We start from the raw sequence: 24,215 nt of genomic DNA, 5'->3' as shown, positions 1-24,215 counted from the left end.
CTCAATCCAGCTGTGTCCTATAGAACTTGAATTTTCATTATTCCTGGATAGGATTAGATATATTACAGTATTGCTAACTGTCCCCACAGCAAAACTTACATTTTTTAAGTGCAAAGCAAGATATGTGTGTTTTTTAATAAGGCACAGAATATCCGTTATTTCCAGTGTAACACAGAATCCGTATTTGTTTTATACATTGAAAATGTTCATATAAAAATTCAGTCTTTCAAGGGTTTGAACTGTTTCCTGAATCCAACTCTCTTCTAGTGTCTGAAGCCGAGTAGACAAGTAGTGATGCGGGAGGTGACTGTGAGACATCAGGTATTTGGGAACAGCTGCTTTGTAATGGAGGAGAATCGATAAAATCATTTTTAGGAGTTATTCTGTAAATAATGAAAAATAAAACCCAGGGAGTCAATTTTAAGCACAGTGCATTACACTAGAAAAAAAATACATTTTTAGCAATGAAATTATAATATATCTTAAGCTATATTGCTTTCAAGAGAAGTCAATACAGTTCTGTATACTTTTCCAAGTTTAGGGTCACCATTGTTCTTTTTCACGTCTCAACATGACTGCATTGCAGAAACACATTTCTTGAGGGTCGCCGTTCAACAATACAAAAACATCCTACAAGCTCTCAACGCTTAAAAGGAAAAGAATAATCCTACAAAAACGTAAAATAGCCCATATGCTAAAGATGCACGGCTATGTGAAACAGTTTGTAAGAATTACAGTACTCTTAACAGCTACTGAGGGTTAGTTGTCTACTGAGAATATACTGATTCTGCAGAGAGAAGAAATAGAGAACTTACAAAAATAGCCGTAATACGCATAAACAAGCAAGAGACTGAGTTAAGGAGGCTTACCTTCCTTCACCTACTCTCTTCATGCTCTCAGTCAAGCTAGTCATATCACATGTGCTATCGGCTTTGTTTCTTTTTTCCACCTGATCCACAGTCAGTTTAGGACTAGATAACATTTGATCTCCACTGTTTTCACCCTCCTCGACCCTTCGGGCTGATATTCCGTCTGCCTCTATCTCTTTCTCAGATGTCTCTGGAGAGGTTTTAATTTCTGCAACAGTTTCTTGGCTTAAGTAATCATGATTAGTGATTGCTACCGCAGAAGTTCCATGATTTGTTGTGCCACCCGTACTAGTCCCCATTGACTTCGAAATGACTTTCAATCTGTGTGAAGTTGATTTGTAGTGCTTCTTTTTATGTTTAACTTTGGAATTGTGCCTCAAGAAAAATTCGCATGATTCTTGCAGCACTCTTCGACTCTCGCTGATTGGACTGAAAGAAATACAAGCATGTAACTGAATGAAGAGGATAACCTCAGGTATAATGTAATACAGCTTTGTACACAAAAACGTAAAAAAGCAGCAACCAACGATGCAATCTGAGCTGGATGTTAAATGAACCCAAGGAAAAAAATTGTATGTGAAAAGAAGAGAAAAAAAAAAGTCTGATCATAATGGCTCCAATGTAATTATGTCTGTGGAACAATTAAATAAAGCAGATTTCTACATTTCTTACTTCTGCAAGTAGGTCCAATGACTTCAGTACATTAATCATCTAAGAGAGGAAAGCAGGATTAGCTCATAAGCAGCTGTATTATCAAACTAACTTTCTGTAAAGTAAACCTCATTCACATGAAAAAAGGTAAGTATTATAAAACTGACTTCATTATTTTTAAATTCTTATAGCTGAAAGTAGTTAACACCTGAAACACACAAAAAAATTATACAGGAAGTGGAAAAAGAGAGGAGAGGGAAAGGAAGCTATAAGCTCACCATCAAGGAATGTAGACGCAAAATAAAAGGAGCTTAAGGACTGCTGCCTTGGGAAATCCAAAAAAAATAAAAAGATGTATAATTTATGAGTAACACAGATAACCTAAAAAGAAATAATCAAGGAATTAAAAGGAATTTAAAAAAATGACAACTACAAGAAATGGAGATGTCATTTATAATCTGTTTAAATCCATAGATATAGATTTTCTAAAATTAAGTAACGGAACTGAATTATTCTGTTTCAGAAAAAAAAAAGGAACAGTAGATTAAGACAATAGAAGTGATACTAAGGAGAGTTCAACGAAAATTAATTTTAAAAAAAAACAAGCCTGGCAGAGGAGAAAAGCAGAGGATGCTATTATTGCATGACAGCAAACACAGCTAAGCACTGTGCCAAATGAAGCAGTCGGAACACGTGAAAGAATCTAAATTGATGGCTGAAATTATCTTCCCTCATTCAACTGGAAACCAGAGATGTATTAGCCAGCGCTAAACACAACAAAATGTCTTTCGCTCTATGAAAAAGAACAAATCAGCAGAGGAAAACATTTTCTATTGTCAGAGAATGTTGTCAAAAGGTCACTGCATATGTAAAACTTCAGACTCCAACAGCATTTTGCTGATGCCCATATGCAGCATTTAGACTCCAAAAAAGAAGGGTTCTAAGGACATTTTGATTACCTGAGCTATATTTAAAGAAACATGTCTGAAATCCAACTTATTTTTAAGTAAACACTTTAAAAACAGGAATAAAAAAAAATAATAGTTGTTCTTACTCTCTTTTGCGATTTCTGTTGAAGAAATTGGCCCATTCAGAACAGGTCTTTTTACTTCCCACCCAGAAGACTGGAGATATGCCAACAATTAATGTCAGCAAGTATTTCATCAGAAACAAAAATATTTCTGGTCTTGCTAGTGCCTTTGCCTAGAAGATAACGAAATTTAATAAATGCAAAGAAGAAAATATACTCGCCGATTTATTTTTTTAAATGCAGAAATCAAATAAATTATGTAAAAGAGAGACTCTCTCCTTATGGCTGTTGTTCTTTGTTGAGGCTTGTGCTGCGGACAAATGTTAGACATGTACAGTCAAGTCAGACCTTGTTAATGCCTACAGCTGAATACACAGAGAGGAGATTAGTCAGAAGGAAATATTTTTCTTTTAAATTGAAAGGAAAGATAATTTGGGGGGTAACAGTAATAGGAATCATGTTCTTCAGAGATAGTATGTATGCATAAGATTTATCCCTTCAACTTAAAAGAAACAGTAAGTGGATGAGTTGGGAGTTAATCAGATTAGACAGTATCTTCATGGAGCCACAGGGAACTACATAGTAGTTTTCTGTTTATTGCAAAATTAATCCACCTATTTGCAGAACAGGATCATAGGAGCAGAGACATTTAACCCAGTAAGAGATTATTATCTTCTGCTTCCATGCTGCAAATTTAATTTACATTACCTGGCTTATCTGCCAGTCCCATCTATGAAAGTCACTATTTTTTTAGCCAGGTAACATTGGCCAGATCAAAACCAAACAAAAACAAACTTCAGTTTAAGTAACCAATGTAATAAAAGGCTACAAAGAAGCTCAGGTAAGCCAAGGCCATGCTCGCTACTTCAAGCTCCTCCATAGTCAGCACACGCTGTTTATTATAGGGACAGATTCCACTTAAGTATGTCTTTGTGTAACATTCCCTGTTGCTATTTACTCTTTCCAGTAGGTTAATTAAAGGCTGAGAATACACGTTCCTTCTGTGTTATTATACCAAGCTGTTATATTTAAGCACTACAAACCAAGGTGTGTTTTGTTTTTTTTTTAAAAAAAAAAAAAGCATAAAAGCCTTGTTTTCAGCCTTATGTATTTTAGACCATTTAAGTTTTTACAGAGCTCAGCGTAAACGCACTGAAGATGAGATGTGCTCGTTAAGAATGGTAACGGAAGCAAAAATAATGAAGAAGTCTGTGAGCTGTGCTACACTGACTTCAACACAGAGGATACAGAGGATGTTTAAGAATGCAGAAGGATCTACAGATTATCATTCCACAATGCCTCTGTTTATATTGCTCTGTGTAATGACAGCTTATTGCAGGAAAAACATAGATGGTTAAGTGCAAAGCAATGAAAGACGACAAGAGACACCTGCATTTCTCTTAGTGATGGTGTCTCCTTTTATGTTTGTTCTTAAATGGAAAGAAACAAACCACAAATTACTTGCGATTGCAGGGAGTTTTATGTACTTACTAAAGATTTAATCCACAGACAGCACTGAACATGGCAGATTTACTTTAAAAGCCTTTCCAAAGAAGTTGGTTTTTTTAAGAGTCAAATATTATACACCTCTGCAATTTAAAGTGCTGTTGGGTTGCTGTTGGGTTTGTTTTGTTTTGTTTATTTTATTTATTTGGGGTTTTTTGTTTGGTTGTTTTTTAAAAAGATTTCTTCACATTACTGAAAATCAGCCTGCAAACGCCAGCTATCATGGAAAAAAGTATACTGGAAATTTGTTTTGTAATTTCAAGTGTTTACAACTCTACACTTCGAAGAAAAAAAAGAAGAAAGTGATTTTAAATCTATGGTTAAGAGCAGCATTTTAAATCCAATTTAGACTCAATTTTCAGGAATCATTATTTCAGCATCAACTGATAGAAAGTCACCTTAGGTACTTTGATACTGAGCTAGGCACCCAAATACTGAGCAACTAACTTTTAGGAATAGGTACTGTGAAGAATGATCCTCCCCCCAACACAATTTGTAATGTGAAATTAAAATATTGTAAAGATTACATATTCCCTTTAGAGCTACGAGCTGGAATTTAATTGGTGAGTGCTATCAATATTAGTGAAAAATTTCAAAGCAAAAGTATGATACCACTGATTTTGACTTAAAAAGCAACTAATCACTACATTTCTTGAACTGATTACTTAATGTGAAAATAATTTACTAACTGCAGAGTAGATACGGTGATGCATAAGGGTTTCTGTTAAATTTACTTTCCGGTATTATTTATAAAGGAAACTGCTACTTGCCTGGTAAGGACAAGGAATATGGTACTGGTCACAGTGGTCAAATACCCAAGTCGTCTCCCAGATTTTCCGGTTCACCAGTTCATAGACATAACATCCAAGAAGTGCTACAAGCGGCACCAGGTATAACCCACTAAAAACTCCAATTCGGATCATAAATTTCTTTAGTTTCTCCTGGTTTCTGCCATCGTGCTGTATGACTTGCCGCACATGATTTAAAGAAATAATACCAGCTAAAAGAAGAGAGAGACCGAAAAACACACAAAGGCACAGGGGCAAAAGCACAAAGTACAGAGAGGCATCCAGATCGTAGAGACCCACAAAACAAACTCCACTGATATTGTCCCCTTCAACTTTGTTCATCGCAAGGAGCATGATGGTTAGAAAACCAGGTATTCCCCACGCAACTGCATGGAACCACATGGCCTTTTGTGCAATAGCTTCACAGCTCCATTTTCTTCCCGCTGCAAGGAACCAAGTGATTGTAAGAATCACCCACCATATAGTTCCTGCCATAGTGAAAAAATACAAAACCATGAAAAGGAAAGTACAGGCTTTGTTTTGGGAGCCAAGAACAACTGTTTCACCGATTTCTAACTTATCATCTGCCTTGTTACAGGCAGTTCTGTTCCCAAGTAAAAACCCAATGAAGTACATTAGGGAGACTATGCTGTAACAGACGGAGTAGTATATGATCGGCCTCTCTGGGTACCTAAACCTTTTAACATCAATCAGAAAAGTCAGGAATGTGAAAAGCGTAGCACAGAGACAAAAAATTGAAACTATTCCAATGAAGCTTTTCGCAACATCCAATTCATAATTTTTGAAGTACATATTGGGACACGGGGGTGCGCACTGGTCAATTCCCAGAAACTTGTAGCCTTGTCCATTGGTGGTGTGCAAGTGCCGTGGACACCAGAATCCATAATCCCTTCGGGCCTGGCCTGGGGTCTTCCGAGTTCCATGTAAGTCTGTGGTTACAGCAGCAGTGGCAGGAACAGTCTCATCACAATTGACTAGTCTACATAAACAAATAGAAGAGGAAATGTCTTAATATCCCTCATTCTCAACTATAACTACTTCTCAGAAAAAAGAAAAAAAAAACCTCATTTTGAACCCTGTTAAATTTTGTAGATAATGCAAAATGTGCATTATATGAATATTATGTGAAAAAATCAGATGGCATTTTACAAAACAGACTTCAAATTTTGTCAGTTAAAAGACTATTCAAACCTGCTGTTCTCTAGCTATTGTTTTATTGCTTATGAAACATCACTCAAATTGCAATTTTTCTTTTAGATTCTCAAATTCTACTAAACGTTCATGTATGTACATGAAAATATTTACAGTAGTTTTCCTTTTTTAAAATCTGGATAACAACAGACTGTTGGAGACAGCCAACGGTCTTGTCAAAATGCAAGCTTCAGTCAAGGAACAAAGAAAGAAGACTGACAGTATCTAGAATTAAGTGATTACTAGTATATGATTATTATAATAATTGTTACAGTGATATATCATTGTCATCAGCAATAAACCCACCTAATTGAAAAAGCAGAAAGAGATAAGCATTGTAAAAAATGATCACTATTTTAGCATTTCTTTTTCTAGCTCCATAATGTTCATTTTTAAATTGCACAAGACTCAGTAGCTCAAGGGTTTAATAGGACACAATATGTGACCTTTTTATGTGCTTAATATAGTATAAACAGTGATGGACACATCTTCAAACTACATTATGCAAGTACACTTCAAACAAGCAAGCATTTACTCAAAAAGGGATTTATTTTTATATACATTCCAAATTGAAGCATGTATTTAAAAAGAACAAGTTTTGCATTCTAGCTTTTAAAATCAGATTCTGTTATCTCAAAACATTCTTTGTCAAATGCTATTACGAATTCCTCAGTGTCACTTTGCAAGCTCAGCTTGAGCTAAAAAAACCTTCAGTTCTTTGTTTCTCTGCATTATCATGCTGTCCAAATAAATGCAGACTAATCATTAAGAAAACTGATTTTGTAGCAGATTCTTTTATTAACCATGGGCCACACCAGCATGTGCGGAAACAGTGTGGACTTTATTTACCCATGTCTTAACAGGCATTATGCATGCCTGTAACAATACAATAGTGTGAATGTCAGGATTGCAGCTACTGCCCATCCTCACGCCAGCTCCTCTTCCATGGGGTCCAGCAGCATGATCTCTGCTGTTGTAAGAACATCCTGCATTACACGGACTTCTTTACATCAGCTATTGGGCAGAGATCATTTCATACACGAACAGAGCAGGTTCATTTTCAATAAATGCTAGCAGTAGTAGAACAATTTTAAGCTGCAATGATTCCTGCAAAAATGTAATTTAATTTAAATGCCATTTGAAAGACATATTGAATAACTGGATTCACTTGTAATTTTCCTAATTTTTCAAAGCAACTCTTGAAGACATTTGCTGCGCTGAGCGGCACTACTGTTGCACAGAAGTTGATGCCTTCTTGTTTTTAAAACCCCACAACTTCAATTTTTCTGCAGAACTAAGGGCAATACTATTAATGCCATCTGTCATATTCACTCCGATACAGGTTTCTACCAAGGATCATAGCACAGGACTACTGTCCCAGCCCTCCCTCAGCCCTATCACAGATTAGCAACTGCATGAGGGTTAGAAAAACGATTTGAGTTTCCACTCTCTGCTCCTTTCCTGCGCTTCTTGCCCCGACGTGTGTTAAAAAAAAAACAAACAACCAACATCTGGCTTTAATAACTCATAAATATCTGCAGTTGAAGGTCAGAATCAAGAAGATTACACTGGAGTGTTTTCAGTGGTTTCTATTTAATATATAGAGACTCATCCTTTCCCCAAATTTACTATTAACTGTCTTCTCTCTGGAACAGATACATGAACACCCTGGAGAAAAAGGTGAAACTTTTAAAAAAGAGACTTTTGGCAGGCAGTAGAGGAAAAGCAACACAAGATTGAATTTGCACATTTAAGTGGTTAGGAATAAGATGCGGTTTCTACTATTTAAAGCTCTGTGTCCATTCAAATACAGGATATTTTATATTTCATTATTTTATTAGCAATTACTTATAAAACCCCCGTGAAGTAAGTATGATCATTCCTAGTTTAGACATCAGAAACCAAAGCACAATCTATGCTGAAATATTTAATATTTAAATTTTAAGAAACTTATAGTAAAAAGCTTCTTTTTGCAGGGATCTGAATACGGAAAAGAACTGCTGCAGAACTTTGTTGCAAAAAAGTCACAAGCAGGAAATGCAGGTGATCATTAGATCAATGAAAAAGTTTTCATAAAAAAATAGTCCTGTGCATAAGCGCTGTAGGGTCACCAGTGATGGGGAAGCTAAAGCAAGGTGATATTAACATTTTGCCTCAGATTTTCGACTCAGTCTAGGTCAAATATGAAAATATCACCCCCACCACCTGTCAACATGAAAAATACCCCACCTGCTACATTCCAGCTCTTCAGGCCATGCGATTGCAAAAGTGTCCATCAACTTCTTACAGTCAGAATACACTTTCTCACAGAGGCTCCGACAAGGGTGAATCACATGAACTTGCTCCAGGCAGGCAGGGACAAAGGCTTTGCACAGAAATGTGTGGACGTCTGGTGAACAGTGAAGATTCATAAGCGGAAGAAAAGGCTAGAGGGAAGAAAAAGGCTTTGGTTAGTAGTATTAAAAAGATAATTCAAGGCATCAAAACTAATTTTCATCACTATGGCTCACATTTGTTCCCCTGTATGTTTAAAAATATGATAGAAATGACAGCAAATAGCGTTTGTTCAGCAGTTTTGAAAGAGCAAAACCCAGCGGCCCTGAGCAGTGAGAAGCACTTCTAGCCCAGCCCCTGTCCCGGGATCTTGGCCAATCTGTAACTATTCAAACCTGATTTTTCCTGTTTGACAATATTAGAAATCTGAAAGGTATTATGAAAGTCCATGATTTTTTTAAAAAATGGGAACTTAATATTTTACCCTACATTCACCAGCCAGCTTCTAAATAAGGGCCCTGAGATCTTCAAAGGTGTGTCTGGCCCTGTAGTTCCTGTTAAATTACATTTCCAGTCCTAAGCTGTATCTTGCACTTATTGTCTTCTCTCATTCTCAAGAGGTTTGGGGTTTTTTTGATTAATGAGGTCCAAATATCATTGTTCCTCATTTTTGAAACACTGCATTTCAAAACCTCAACACGACTGAGAATTCCTCTACCTGTACTACTGAGCACCAAGCAATGAATAACTGATGACTGCTCTCACTAGAGAATTCATACAATGAAATTTAATGCAACTTTTTTTTTTTTTCCCTCAAAAATTAATTAAATCCATTATTTACAGACAGGCTTTTAAGGAAAAAACCCAGCCTTCCTTCTCTACCTTTTTATCAATTTTATCATTAGGGAAAATTATTATTTTAGCCAAAATACTGCAGTGTGTAAAAAATTCAGACAAACCAGATGCTGTCGTTCCTTCATTTTTGCAAGTCATTTTCCTGACAGCATCGCCAGCCGCGCTCTGGTACCTCTGAGTGGGCTGCATATCTAAAGCAGTGGAGCCAAGAGGAGGGAACGGAGGTGCCGGGGGGGCTGCCTAAGCAGGCCCTCACCTTAGCGAGAGCAGGCAGAAATAAAACTGAAGAAGCCAACCACGCACTGGTGACCTGTTGGTGACTACAGGTGGATACGAGATCACAGATCAGCCAGGGCCACAAGGTACCAGGCATCGCCAGTTCCTTTTACGTAGGCTTTTTGATTAAATCCTTCTTGTATTTCAGGAAAAAGGAATCTCTGTATCACACGTAAATAGTCAAATTCAGGCATCATAAAAGCTGAAGAAGTATTTAACACACTTTGAAGTGTGCTGATAAATAGGGACACTGCACGAATTTTTTTAAGAGGGCGGACTTTTTAGTAAGGTTTTTATTTAGGAAGAATTTGATTTAATTCTTTGCCGTTAACAGCTACATCTCTCAAATATTCAACCAATGACTGGTAAAGGAAGGATTAACTTCTAAGCCCAGAATACCTTTCAAGTATCCCAAATATATATACACCCATATCCCAAAAGCAAGTCTTACTACTAAATATATAGTTTAAAAGGAAAAACATTGATAAATAAGTTTTCCCCTTCAAAAATGCAGTATCTACAAATCCTCATGGGACCTCAATAATAAACATAGGAATGTGTGGGGAGGGTAGGGGGGGAAGGGAGAAGATAAGGCAGAGTAATAACAGTAAAATGCTTTATGAAAAACCAAAAAAATGTTGGCATCCCTCAGAGCACTCCGGCTGTGTGCCGTGTCTGCAGATGCCATTACAGCAGGCGCACAGAAGTCTGATCCCCCCTCTGGATGTCTGCTCTGGAGCTGCTTTCACAGGAACCCAAGGCTTGAGTATTTTATGACAAGGAGAGAAGTGCAGTTCTGGTATAATATGCTACAGTCCCATGAGTTGGATTACTTCCTAAATGCTACGCGGCTTCAGATGAAAAAAATAGTAAGGAGTTAACTCAAAATGAATTACATTTCCTTTGCACAATTATGATGCTTGTTTTCTTTTTAATTAAAATTTATTTGCTCCAATGTTTAATTTATGTTAGCTCTGTTCTTCCTGGCACTTAGTATAAAAAAGATAATAGCCTGGGTAATCATATACATCTACTATAGAAACTGAGTTTACTTTTGAAATTAAGTCTTGTAGAGTTCATCTCAGTCGATAAAAAATAAAATTAGTTTTCTACAGAAAGTTTTGAGGTGCCAGTCAAGAACTTTTGCGGACTTAGGTAAGAGAACAGTATTTTCTCTAGAAAGTTAAGAATTAAAAAAACCCCCAATATTCTTATCTATGAAACCAACTTTATCTAAAGAGAGATTCCACTAGCTATTTTGATTAGCAGCTAACAATTTTAAAATAGCATTTTCCAACATAGCTAATAACGCCATATTTTGTAAGTTTGCTCCCCTGATACAGAAAATTAGTATAAAGAAAGTGATGTCTGGTGAAGAAAGTCTGGACGTAAAATCAACTTTATCGTTCTAACAGAATTTCTGTTACATGAAAACACCTAAAAGCTAAAGTATCACAAGAATCACCACACAGTAATACTGTATATTAGAGATAAGTAATGACAAGCAAAAATTAAATGCTTTCAAGAGTTTTACTACAGTATGTTGTTATTGGCTAAATACTGTTGTTTAAAGAACATATTTTGTTTAAGTGCAAAACTACCCTAACACAGATAAATGCAAACTGTAGGAAGGAAGCTATGCTCAGCCTCTAATATAATCAGAGTAGAAGTCCAAGGACTTGGCTGAGGAATAACTGTTCTCACAGTATTTATTTCAGCTTGCTAATAATATTTATCTTTTAACACCTGGAAGCCCAAATTAAGAGCGGGATGTCTGGTGTTCTGAAAATACAAGCATCTTCTGAGTCGGCAAGGGGGGAAAACAAGACAACAAGCTGACACCCCTCCCAGTTTCCAACACGCAATGGTTTAGGAAACTTTACAAGCAGCAGTTTATAACACCAGCCTTGTGTTGAAGAGACACCAACAGACCTCCTTTCTTCCTAGAGCACATCGAATCCCTTTTTCAACCATTTATGCTTATACTCTTTGTAAAATACTACAGCAGTAAGTTATATTGCATAATCACACACTGCTGAGAAAATACTGCATTTTATTTGGTTATTTTAACTCCTGGTTTTGCAACCTAGTTTGTGTTTTGACAGTTAATATATTACACTCTACTTTTTCCATGCCATTTTGCCTTCCAGCTATCTTTTATGTATTATATGTATATATCAGCATAATAATGTTTTACATTTTGATTCCTACTCCTTCAATAATATAGTTTGCCTTCACTACATTTTAATACTGACTTCATATTTCCACAGAACCACGCAGAGTGATGACAAAGACTCTTTTCTGAATGACAGTAACTAATACAGTACCGTGCACACCTAATTGTACGAATAGTGGGGGTTATCTTTCCCTTTATTCATTACTCTGCATTTACCATCCCTAAATCTCACCTACCATTTTATTGTCCAATTGCATCTATCACAAGACCTTTCAGCAACTCTTTAGTAATTTTTTTTTTCTTAGCAAATTCACTATCCAACCCACTTCCAGGTCAATTTATGAGTTGGTTATGTCTCGGAGGTTTCAGTACAGATGAGTATGGGGAACCACCCTAGCCATTTATTTGCTGTAGGACCAAATTACCAGCCAATTATTTCATACCCTACTTTGCGACAAAACATTTACTCCTACTCTTCTTCCTGTTCTTTAGGTAGACATTGGAAAAGCAAATTCCCCTTGGGTTACCTGCATAGTTTCTCAAAAAACATAGGTTATGGTAACATCAAAGCCTTTTTGAAAATTGAAGTATAATATGCAGGCTGAATCACCCCTTTAAACAAAGTTACTGAGTCCATCAAAAAAAAACCACTTTAATGCAATGATTTCCCTCAACCAAAAAACTCCATAAAATGTAAAACTTCACCTCAAGCACACAAAAATAGGATTTGTAAAATACAGACTTATTTTCAGACACTGCCTACTTTTACCATTTAAGAACAGCAAAAAAGGTCATGAATTGTGCCTGGAACTCTGCTAACAATTATGTATCTTTAAATGTGGGCTTCACTTCCAGATAGCCAATTTGGAAATGTTTCATTATAGAAAATAATAGGTCTGCATTTTCTGACAGACCATACAAGCAAAATCTCACCAAACCCAAAGTATTCACTCCTACTGCTGTGTAGTGTGTAAGCAAAAAGTGTAAAACCGAGATCACAAGCTCACTGAGAGTATGAATTGGTCACTTCAAGGCTGTATTATCTGGATCATGGGTGTCCCAACCACCAACCATGTTTTACCCCAGTGGTTAGCTGGGTAACTGGCACATACGCATATGTTCACGTTTGAGCATCCGAGTCCAAGATTAAACCCGCAGATTCACCAAACTGGAGAATCTAGAATCTAATACTATGTTCCTCTCCTCTTCAGGAAGGCCAGGATGTGCAGGTGGCACAAACACATGAAGAGACACTTGGCATATCTAGCATTAGCAACCATTGTCCTGTCACATGAAGAACAGAGATGAAAACCTGCAGATCTGGTGGTGACAGCAGTGCTAAAAATAGAGTGAAACTAGGCTATTTTAAAACCAAGAATGGAGCTTCACAAAGCCAATACAAGTCCTAAAATATAAATTCTCATCTTCCTGCCAATGAGAAAAAGCTACCAGTTAATGTGAGGCAATCTAGAACACACTAACAATCTACCAAGCAAACCTCCAACAAACTAATCACAAGCATGAAGCTGAAGATGATGCAGTCTGTAACACCAGGAGAAGCGCTGCCCCAAGCAATAGCAGTGAAGAACCGAGGGCTGTGAAACACAAACTTTCCACCGTGTTGTCAGTGCAGAGAACGAGAGGGCCACGTGCAGAAACCTCCCAGTGCAAAGGGTCTGAACTGAACCCCACGAAGCAAACCAGTGATAATATCCTCTGCACTGAACAAAACACCAACTCCGTACTAAATCCTAGATTCTTTACAAAGTATGTCTGTATTATATTTTATCCAGAGGCAAAAAGCCAGGCTAATCTCAGAAATTCAGTTATGGTGTGGTCCTACAAACAATAACACAACTGAGACAAGTGAAAACAAAGGGTGCAGAGCACAGAACAAATGCCTAGGCGCAAACACGCTCTTTGCCAACAAGTAAATTGCAAGCCAGCACTGTATGTGAATCTCACACTCAGCATGGTTCTCTGTACTGTGCTTAGCAGGCTTACAAGTCCAAGACACAACAGAAACAAATTCGTTATTCCGGGCAGACAGTGCAGATGCTCTGTCCTACCTCATTTCAGTTTTATCCTAGAGAAAAGTATTAGCAGGGATGATCAGATGTCTGTAGGGTTGGGATGTACAATAACTACTAACGTATGTCAAAACAAGTAAGTGAAAATGTTTTCCTGTACTCTGCTGATTAATGTCACAGAAATGTTTATGTTATATAGAAAACAGTGGATCAAAACACCGAGGTCTTTGTTACAATCAGCTATGGTAAACCTTGATTGTAAGAGACAGGAAATATCCTGAATTGCTGAGATATACAGAAGACCAGAGCCTTTGTTCAGCCATTAAAGCCGGTTATTTAAGGCAGTAACAACCTGCTCTCCCGATCACTGAGGTCTAGTTACCAAGTTACAACATTTCACTTAGTTAACACTGGGGTTAACTAAGGTAAACCATGGGAGACACCAGCTGTCTTGCTGTTAAGCGACAGTACTGGTTTCATGATTTGATATGCATCTTATGACCTAAAGCAACATTACAACCTTGAAACACACAGTTGTGTAAGTGACAATCGTGGAAGCAAACACTTAAATCTCAATTTCTACAATCCTACTACACTGTGTACCCCAGATGCCTTCCTAATATGTTAAAGATACACATTGCTATTCATGGAACTATTTACCTGCTTTACAGGAAATAACACTTCACCTTAACAATAAATAAATAATGATTAATAATTTATAGCACCAGACTCAAACACAATTACCGTCAAGTGAGTGTCATTATAGAATTAAAGTACAACCTCAAAACTAAACACAGTATTTATCATGTATTTTTCATATGCGATATGTAGGAAATACAGCCACTGTCATCCATGGTGTATATAAATGGTCTCAAAAGAATAGGCAGCAATTACTCTTTATACTCACAGAGCTACACTAATAATTAATCTTCATGGTATCTTTAGCCACTTTTATAATGATAATCTGTTTCAATTAAAAACAGGGAAACAAGTATGGCACGGCTGATTTAATCCTACACTATTGTTTCAGTGAAGCTATTCTCAACTGGATGCAAACGCCATTAGCATCATACCCAGAGATATCAATGCCTTCACACAATTCCCAGATGGGCTGGCAAGGGCGATAATTTGCTCATGGCCACAGTGAATCAGCTGCCAAGAAACCCTGACTCCTAATTCATGCACAATTAATTAAGTCACGATAAATAAATGTCCTAACTCATGAAGCTAAATGAAGGATGAAATTTTCAAGTTTGATTAGATTCAAAGCAACGTTGAGAAAAGACTCGGTTCTTCCAATTGGCTGCTATATTGATGGATTTAGATCAAAGGCAAGTTAAAGATGCTTTTAAGTTGGTATGTAAGGATTTAGAAACTCAGGAGGTTAAGGCAGTTTAAATGTCAGCATCCTGTTGCTACATGTCTGCTAGAAGTTGCTACCTCAAGAGCAGAGCTGCAAACCAAAAATGTGGGTGCAGCTAAGGAGCATTAGTGCAGTGTCAACCATCCTTTAAACTGCCAATGAAGATGGTATGAACCAATTTGCTATTGATCTGGGTGGGAAGCGGGGCAAATACTTCACGTTACCACCTGAGCTGTGGGCAATAATCGACTATTGGTACCAGCAGCAAGTATCAGTCCTAATCTGTATTTTCTAACCTCAGTCAAAATTATATGCGTAACTCCTCCAAGAAAAAAGTTTTTCAGGACTAAAATTCACTGATAGGAATAAAATATTTTAGATATGAATATATAAAAATTTGATATGCATCATTAATGCATGCTAATTTGACATAGGTAAAAGAAAACCATTGACAGCACATGAATCATTTCCCTTATTAAAATAAGCTACTTTTAAACCAAGCGGCATTACTTTCTACAGCTTTCAAAATAGAATTAAGACAAATACAATCATGTTTAATTTGTCAAACATTTTTAAATGTAATCAGTCTAGCATTTACAGAAGTAAGAATGCAATCTTTTGTCAGAGTAGAAGTCAGGTTACCCCAGTAGTTTAAAAGACACAAAAAGTTCAAGTTTCCTACTCGAGGACAATCTAGAGTTCGGGGCGGAGATAAAAAAGAAAGAAAGGGAAGTGTAGTAAAAAAAAAGCAAGTGGACCAAACAATGCTGTTCTGCAATGGAAGATGTTTGCAAAGATAGGAACTTTCATCTTTGTCCTTCATCTGTGCAGCAAAGGCAATGCATGCACTTGGACTTTCAAAGGCAAGGAGTCACTTCAGGGCTCTGAACAAAGCGTGGGGACAGCTTCACTTTCCAGAGCTGACAAGCTGAACTGTGCCCGGCAGCCTGCTCCTCCCAGAGCCATACAGGTGTGGGAGCTGCTCACCTATCAGCAGCTGAGGCATCATAACTTAGAAGGCGAAGTCAGGCGGCAGCTGCCCTTAAAAATGCTGTGCTGTGAACTCCAGTGGCCCAGGGACCGACTGGCTAGCACCCAGATGCCCCTGCAGTGAAGACCCGGGGCACCAGACTCTCCTCACCCGCCTCAAGCTGAACCAGCCAGGCCTCAGTTCAGATCGCAGGCTGTGCAACTGCTCCATGAGCTGATTTACTCGTCATCTAAACATTCAATATATTATATTTGTAAACTCATTCACCCCTACACCTCTATATGCAGTATACTTTGATACATACTCAGTTGTGAACCTTCATACTGGCTGTTTGAAGTTGATGGGACTGTTAATGAGAAATCCAAGGAGAGTAAGGACAAGGCACATGGGAGAAAGTTTTCAAAGGTCAGTAGGGCAGCAAGAGGCTCACTTATTTTAAAAAAAAGCAAAACAAAAACCAAAAAACCACTCTACCACCACAACTGGGCATTAAACTTGCTATTGCCAGTATACACAGACACATACACAGAAAGATAAAGCAGGCTATTCTGCTCTTTACTTCTATGAGCTCTGGACTGTTTTGCATTAACTAGCAACTACAGAATTTATTTCTGTAGTAAAACAACTCAGTTTCATGGTCTCCCTTTAAATATTTCTTAAGCACAAAATAAAAATACATATATCCCTATATTTCTTAACTGAGGTTAGAAGCAATATAAACAGGAATATTACATCTCACTAAGAAGTTATTCTGAAACAAACTAAAGTACTAGTATTCCAGTACTTTCCAAAATGGCTTACTAGCAAAATTCACTGCATTCTGTGGTACTGACCTAAATTATAGCTTGACTTAAACTGTAGATATTCCAGCCTCTGCAATTTACAGTTCAAAACAAACATGAGAAAGTTTTCCCAAGCATTACAGAACTGAACTATTTATGCAAAGCTTTCAATTATATATGGTTTTATCTCCATGTATACTATACAGAGCATGAAAGACAGATAAATACAAGTTAACTGAAGGGAAGTACACTGTGGGCCCTCAAACATCTAAAGTCTAGACAGAGCTTCATTACATCTGGACTGTGGTAGCTCAAGTTTTTCAAAATAATCTTAAATTCTTCACGCATTTGCCATGTATTACAGCAGCAAATGGATTTATTACTGAACTTTTTGTGTAGAATACTATTTAGAAAATTACCAGTAATACTGTTGATAGACTGCCAGCTACCTATAGAAAAACTCACTCACTTGAAGGGAATTCCAGCAGAAGTCGTTACTGCACTGGTTCCAAAAAAGTCAGACCAGGTTCACTTTTCCCCTGTCTTTGTGAGTGTAGAGATGGATGCACTTCAGCAGAACAGCACCACCCAAGTAACCAGAGCAGTAACCTTGTATGACCCTTTCCTCCTTGCCTACTTCACGCATAAACTAAATCAGGACAACCTCAGTCATGACAGGATTGATCATCTCGAACAAACTTCTGTCAGATGTCTGTGACATCAAGTAAAGCAATCAAGAGCCAGATCCACAGAGGGGACTGGCTATTAAAACAGGAACTTGTGATGCCCAGCTTCCAGGTACTTCACAAGGTCCTCAAAAGCAGTTTCCGCATCTGATGTCCACACAGAGAGGCACCTGAGAAAAACAATTACAGCATTCAGGAAGCAGAGATAACATCACTACTTGATGGGAAAACCCGGTGTGAGCTTTCACCCACCCCTCACAGGAGCCAGGTACAGCCCCAGCACCTCCATCACACTGCAGAAATCTTCCCATGAACAGCTGGGGGCTGTAAGGATCTCACAAGCCATGCTATTGTACTGTAACCTCACAGGCAGTCAAAGACTCAAGTTTGCTTTCACTCTCCTTCACAGGTGCCTCTGATAAAGAGGAGGATGCACCCACCTCCTTATCAGAGGAATACTGGCACCTCTACCTTCTGCCCCTTCCCCCAGCATCTCACTCCTAGACTGCTGCAGGCAAAAGGCAGTACGTACCCTGTGGGGGGTGACCCCTGAGGTGATGCTGCAGCACCTTGCAGCCAGGGGGGCACTGGGGAAGGCAGGCAGAGAAACAACACTGGACAAGTAGTCACTGACAGGCCCACCAAGGACATGGAAAGGGACCAGAGCAGCTCTTGGCCTACCCTGCTCATCCTGGTAAAGGATCAGGAGGCTTTAGACATGTGACAGGGGTGGCAATTTCTGCAGGAGACCTTCCCTCCAGAACTACCAAACTATTGACTGTAGTGACAACCAGTGGGGCAAACGCATAAAGGCCTATAAGAAGTCAACCCAACCCTAGAGAGACTTCCATCCTTAACAATAACTCCTGTTCACCCCCACCCACAGGCACCTAAGCACCCAAGGGAGGGTGGCAGGCAGCATGCTCGACACAGCAAGGACATTGCTGGGACGCCTGCTGTTCTGCCCAGTTCTGAATGCCTGTTATTAGCCAATGTTTCCTTACCGTTAGCCCACAGAGCTCATTTTGTTGGCCATGGTGCCTTTTCCTTCTTATCTTTCCTATTTCTCCTATTCTAAAAAAAAAAAAAAAAAAAAAAAAAAAAAAAAAAAAAAAAATCAAGGCCACCTTTTTTTTCTTCTACCCTTTCATCTTATGATCTGTGGGCCACTTTAACGTTCAGCATGTAACATTTTGTTTGTAGCTCCAGGGGTGCTCCTCAGAGAGATCCCCTACCCAGCCGGATTCTTAAACTTTGCTAAAAATGTGCACCTCATACCATCCTAGCAGGAGCATTAGCTCATGTGCAGTATGGAGCTGGGACACAGACTCCAGGTAACCAGGTATTGCTAGGCCATCATGAGGCTGGGTAGGTACAGCCAATCTCCGAAAAGCTGCTTTTAATTTTTGTATGCAGAATAAACGTGTGGAGAGTTTGGCCACTAAGTGCTCTGTGGCAGTAGTTACTGGGACTGAAGAAATCGGTTGTGCAGGCCCTCTGGGGAACACAGCATGGGCCAAACTGGGAAGGATGCGGTTATTCTCTGAAATATCTTGACCTATCAGAAGTTTAAGTGCAGGAAAGATGGATGATTCTTTTTTTTTCCCCAGGAAGTTCTCATCTGTCTCACTACAGCGATGGAAAGGAGGAGATATCTTTGGTAAGAGGACATCCTTTCTGTCCTGCAAAGACTTGAGTATCCAGGCCTGTCCCTTGTGTCTCTGTATCGTAGCAAGTTTCTCCCCCCTCATTCACAGTGGCTGTCTACACAGCTCTTATGCTCCCCTGCACACCTCCCCTTCCGCTAACAGCTAAGCAGAAAGCAAGTCTCCACTATGTAGTTCAGGAGAAGAGGGCAGACATATGCATCTTTTCCTCTGGCAAGCAAATTACTACTGTGATGCAGCAGTCACAGCTGAATACAGAGAAAAGGTGAAAAGGTCCAAAAAGGCAACAGGAGACAAAGCAACCATGTCTGCCCCATAGGGCTGGCAAATCAACAGCTAACAGATAGTGAGAAAGAAGGTGGCAGCAAGCTTTGTGGTGCAGACACTCCTACCCTCTCCTTTGAAATGGAGTAGAACTAAAAAGCTGACAGATTGGCAGTTTTAGAAATTGTCATATTTAATCATTGCATTGTCACACTGGAAAAGACAGCACTGACATTTGACGACATCCCCTATCCCATGCACTCCCTTCCTGGACCATTGGCTGGAAGTATCTTCATATTGAATTAATTGTAAACTTCTATTTAGTGAAAGCAAATTAAGTGATTACATTAGAAATTATAACCCACAGAACTTCAGTATTAAGCTTTTGAAGGCACTTCTTAATCTCCTTCAAACTGGTTTTGTTAGTTTAAACTGACCCTAGTTCTCACACAATTCCTCCCGCTGCCGCAGCCAGCTGCACCGAACACACAGACACACACACACACATTCTGGCACATGGTCACGAACTCAGAACTGAACGGAAAACTCACTACTGAATTATTTTTCCAGCCTCTGAGGTACTTCATTGTTCTCTGTGGGACATTTTCCAGTGTTTTGTATAGTCTGCTTTAAAAACTCACTGGCAAGCCTTTTGTCTTTGTACTTCTACAGACCTGGAGATCCTACCCAGGTCAGGAAGTCTTAAGGGCTTGTCTACAGTAGACACATTCCAGAACTGCAGCACAGATTAAGAGATATGAACAAAAAGTTACAACACAGTAATAGCCTCTGCCTTCCTGGAATAACGCCTTAATAATAATAAGGCATTATGTTGACCACCTATCCCAGGAGAGTTAAAGTTGGGATTACTTTGGAATTTGAAATAATTTGGTTTGGAGGATGACCACGAGGGGGAGTTACAGCTATTTAAGTATAGCCATAACGAACCAGCTGTTCTGCTACGTCCATCCATGTCACTAGACATACCCTAGGTCTTCAGCCTCCCAACCTGAGCTACTAGTAATATTAGCAGTGTTACTGCTAAGCTGCTTTGAGATATGCATATTGTAAGCATCTGCAAATAATTAGATTCCACTGTCAACTAGCTATTTAGCTAATACACAAGAACCCAAAACTTCACACCAGTCATGTGGTTTTACTTTCCAAAAATCCGCATTTGTTGTATAAACAAAACTAATCCAAATATAAAGCAAAAATCAAGTAGCTTAAACTCAATCCAAGTCAAATGCTTAGAATAAAATTAAAAAAAAAAAAAAGAGGGGAATGGAGGGAGCAACTGGAAATTATGCATTTTCTATTGCAGAAAATAAGATCCCAGAGGGACTATGATCACTAGACAGAACACCCATAACAGAGGCCATAAGATTGAGTTAGTCCTTTTTTCCTGCTCTAATCAGTTCATTATACTGATTTATAGCACATCATTTTGAAGAGCTGATACATGACACTGGTGCTCCAGCTGATTTCCTGGCAGACAATCACCACCTGAGACAGTGGGTCCATATGATCCTCAACTAGAGGATTACTATGAAGACACCATCCCAGAAATGCTAATTTAACACCATCCCAGAAAGCAGAGAAAGTGTAAAGAAGTCTTAGCGCTCCAGCAGACGGAAAGCATAGCTCTTCTGGCTGTAAGACTCACCACAGCAGAACACACCTGCAGGGCCTTGAGAGTGGGATATAGGAGAGAGTTACCACTGTTTTGGAGAGCGAACTTCACCTTCAGGAGACACTTGTCCCCTTGACAACACTTTCTGGGAGTAAACGCTCTAAATAAGTAATGGGAAGAAGTTTCCAGAGGGGACAGCAGCAGAAAACAGGACTAGCATCAAAGTAATTTCTGCACAAAATACTTTGGTTTCTTGAAAAATTCTCGACCATCTTCCCTGAAACTGTACAATTAAGCAGCTTGCTGACAGTCAGTTAAGATAAAGTGAGGAAAATATTACAAGCCTGAATCTCAACCCCAGTGTTTACATCCTAAAACCATGCCCAGTCTTGAGAACAGGCTGTGGTGAGGGGAGTGGGAAGGGAGAAATGGAATTAAAGCCTTTAAGCATTCCTACTAAGGATCAAAAGAAAGAAGTTTTAACCAACACACTATTAAAATTCTTTCTTTGGTATGAACGAAGTTTGGACTACCAATTACAGAAAAATGCAAGCTCTTAAAACCACAGAAGTCTCCTCCACCTCCCAATCCACTGGCTCTTTATGGCTGCAAAGTGAAATTAAACAATATTCCAGAAGTCAATAGCTCCTCCTCCTCTGCCGCAACACCAAGTCCTCTGAAAAGTAGAACCCTTTGCCAGTCCTGAGAAGTTTCCCTGTCACAGGCAACCATGGACAAACTAACTATACTGGTGCCATTACCAAATACCATGTAGAATCACAATAAAATGTGTTAAGTGACATTGGTATGCACTGGTCTCCCTCAGAGAAAAGGCCCAGCAATTAACTGCCCTAAGCTTACCATATTAATTCCAATCAAACCGCTAACAACAGATTCAAAACAAGCTACATACAGAACGGGGGGAAGCTTCCTTACCCTTTCACCAGTAAGGCAGCTGTCTTAAAAATTCAGTTTGACCAAGCAGTCAATCAGCACTGCTGAATCACAAATAAAGGCAGACAGATCAGCCCACATGCACATCAGGGAGTTTAGAAATGTCTGCACAACACTACAGTAGCGAGGTGTAACAAATTAGAGGCCAGACAGTGGCAATGACAGGACACTAGGAAGCAAATGAAATAGGGTAGGGAAATCAAATCTTAATAGACACAGTTTGACATAGCAACCAAGTCCGCTGGCTGAGTACTGATCAACCACTGCAACAGTCAGAGATGGCTGTAAGGGAGACAGGATGGAAAAAGAAAGAAAACCCCAAAACTTCTCACTACCACGCAGTTTTTATGAAGTAGCTGTATGAGAACAGGTAAGCCATGAACCCTTTCCAGAAGGAACTTCTTCCACACAGAAAGCATGCACCAGGCACAAGTTCCTGACAGTTCAGAAAAGTCAGTCATAGCAAACTGAAAAAATGGCTCTGTGGTCTCTCTGTTGTAACAGCAGCATGACTGGAAGGCACAAATACTGACAAAAGCTGGCTCAACAGTTGTAGTTAAGACACACCAAGAACCAGCAGTATACCTGACAAGATAAAGTGGCAGATGCTGTAGAAAGCATTCCTGACAAACGGCTGGAGAAGGCACTGCACAGAGACTGCAACTGAAGACTATAGCCTGCCTTCCAATTTAAAAGCCCGCAATTTATCTGAGATCTGCAGCTGAATTCAGTTGCTTGAATACAGGTGTCTTAACACTTGGCACCAGAATTTCCCACACATCTGCACTGGGCTGGCAAACACGACACGAGACCAAAGCCTGCAGCCTTCCAGGCTGGCAGCTAGAGGCCAAGCAGGGAATCCTGACTATCCCAAACAACACTAAAAAAAAGGTCTTGGCAACTGAACCAAGCTCCTCCCCCAAGCTCAGTAAAGAATATGCAAATAAGATTGCAAATAAGATTTTAGTAATAGTAGCCACCTTCAATACCACCTATATGTTTGGGTTTTTTTAAACCAGAAACTTCTTAATTTTCAACTCACTTCTGTTTTGCACTCTGCACAGCACCGAGTGTGTGAAGCTTACACAGAGAAAAGGTAAGCTTTTCAAGACCTCTGTTAAGGTGTTCCCCCTCCTCTTACCACTGAAAAAGCCATTACTAAAACAGGTTTAAAACTTGTTTTACAAGCCTCTTACCCAGAGAGGCTCTCACCCTTTAGAGCTATTGCTATCGGCAAAGCCTTTCCACAAGGTGGCATATTCTCAAGGGAGCCATGTGTTACAGACAGTTCAGGTAAGAAAAATGTTTGTTTTCAGTTAAAAAAAAAAAAAAAAAAAAAAAAGAAGAACGTTGCTCTTTCAGTCAGAAGTTTCAGCATCCAGTCAGAAGACAACAGAATGCAAAAGCCACAATGGAGAATAAGTTTAGGGACCTCTCCTCAGTAGACATAAGCTAAGTGAGGAACAAAAAGCAACTTCTAACATTGTTTTTGCACTACCTGAGTTCAGGCGGGCCCGGATATCATACACTACATCCCCAGAGAACTTCAAAAATTGCTCTGTGTATCAGTGAGATACCTGGGCTATACGTGATCAGCTCTGCCAAAGAGCTCTGAATAGTCACGCTGCTGTGCTACACCCATTCCTCTTCCACTTCTAATACAGGATCCAAGGCAGTGGGGAGAGGAGGGGGAAGGCGTCTGTAACTCCCTTACACAGTGCTTACACAACCCAACAGCTCTAGTGCACTCCAAAAAAGATTTAAAGAAACACCTAGCCACTAAACATTGTCTGCCTTGTCATCCAGTGCAACAGATACAACAAACCACTTATCAATGACAAAAAAGGCTGTTTCAAAGCATTTATGTTTACGTACTACAGTAGGGGTGGGAGAACTTACCTCCATTTGGAGAGCAGCCGTGTCCTGATCATAGTGTCCCATGATGTTTGGGAAAAAAGTCATATTGTAAGGCATTCCTGAACATCTGGAAATAGTAATCGGCTCACAGGTGAATAAACTGTGCCCTCGCACCAGAGTTAGAAGTAAGCTGCAAGTCGCAGAGAATGCAAGTACTCCCATTTTGTCAGGATCTCCAACTTCAGCACATAGCTCTGCTCAGTAGTTAGACACACCGCCTTTGCACAAGGGCAAAAACACACATCTTCCTCTGCTGGCTCCAGCGCAAGGCAAGGACACGGGCAGCAAGGC

At 39.2% G+C, this 24,215-nt stretch overlaps 1 protein-coding gene across 1 annotated transcript; it reads right to left on the bottom strand.

The window, feature by feature from the left end:
• Positions 1–226: 226 nt before the first annotated feature.
• Positions 227–24,086, bottom strand: FZD6 (frizzled class receptor 6). The gene is made up of 6 exons (XM_074145277.1): positions 23,907–24,086; positions 8,286–8,482; positions 4,827–5,844; positions 2,575–2,723; positions 870–1,298; positions 227–383 (listed from the first exon to the last, which is right to left on the bottom strand). Exons 1-6 carry the CDS (start codon positions 24,084–24,086, stop codon positions 227–229), a joined length of 2,130 nt encoding a protein of 709 aa, XP_074001378.1.
• Between the last annotated feature and the right edge of the window lie 129 nt (positions 24,087–24,215).

Source organism: Numenius arquata, chromosome 3 (genome assembly GCF_964106895.1).
Source record: "Numenius arquata chromosome 3, bNumArq3.hap1.1, whole genome shotgun sequence".
In the NCBI taxonomy this organism is placed as follows: Eukaryota; Metazoa; Chordata; class Aves; order Charadriiformes; family Scolopacidae; genus Numenius; species Numenius arquata.
This window is presented reverse-complemented; position numbering and strand designations above follow the sequence as displayed.

Excerpts from the sequence above, each read along its gene's own strand:
- FZD6 (XM_074145277.1), bottom strand. The coding sequence starts at position 24,086 with ATGGGAGTACTTGCATTCTCTGCGACTTGCAGCTTACTTCTAACTCTG. Across the intron at positions 2,724-4,826 it reads ATATTCCTTGTCCTTACCAG|GCAAAGGCACTAGCAAGACC; the intron begins GCAAGTAGCAGT and ends GTTATCTTCTAG. Across the intron at positions 1,299-2,574 it reads AACAGAAATCGCAAAAGAGA|TCCAATCAGCGAGAGTCGAA; the intron begins GTAAGAACAACT and ends TATTTCTTTCAG.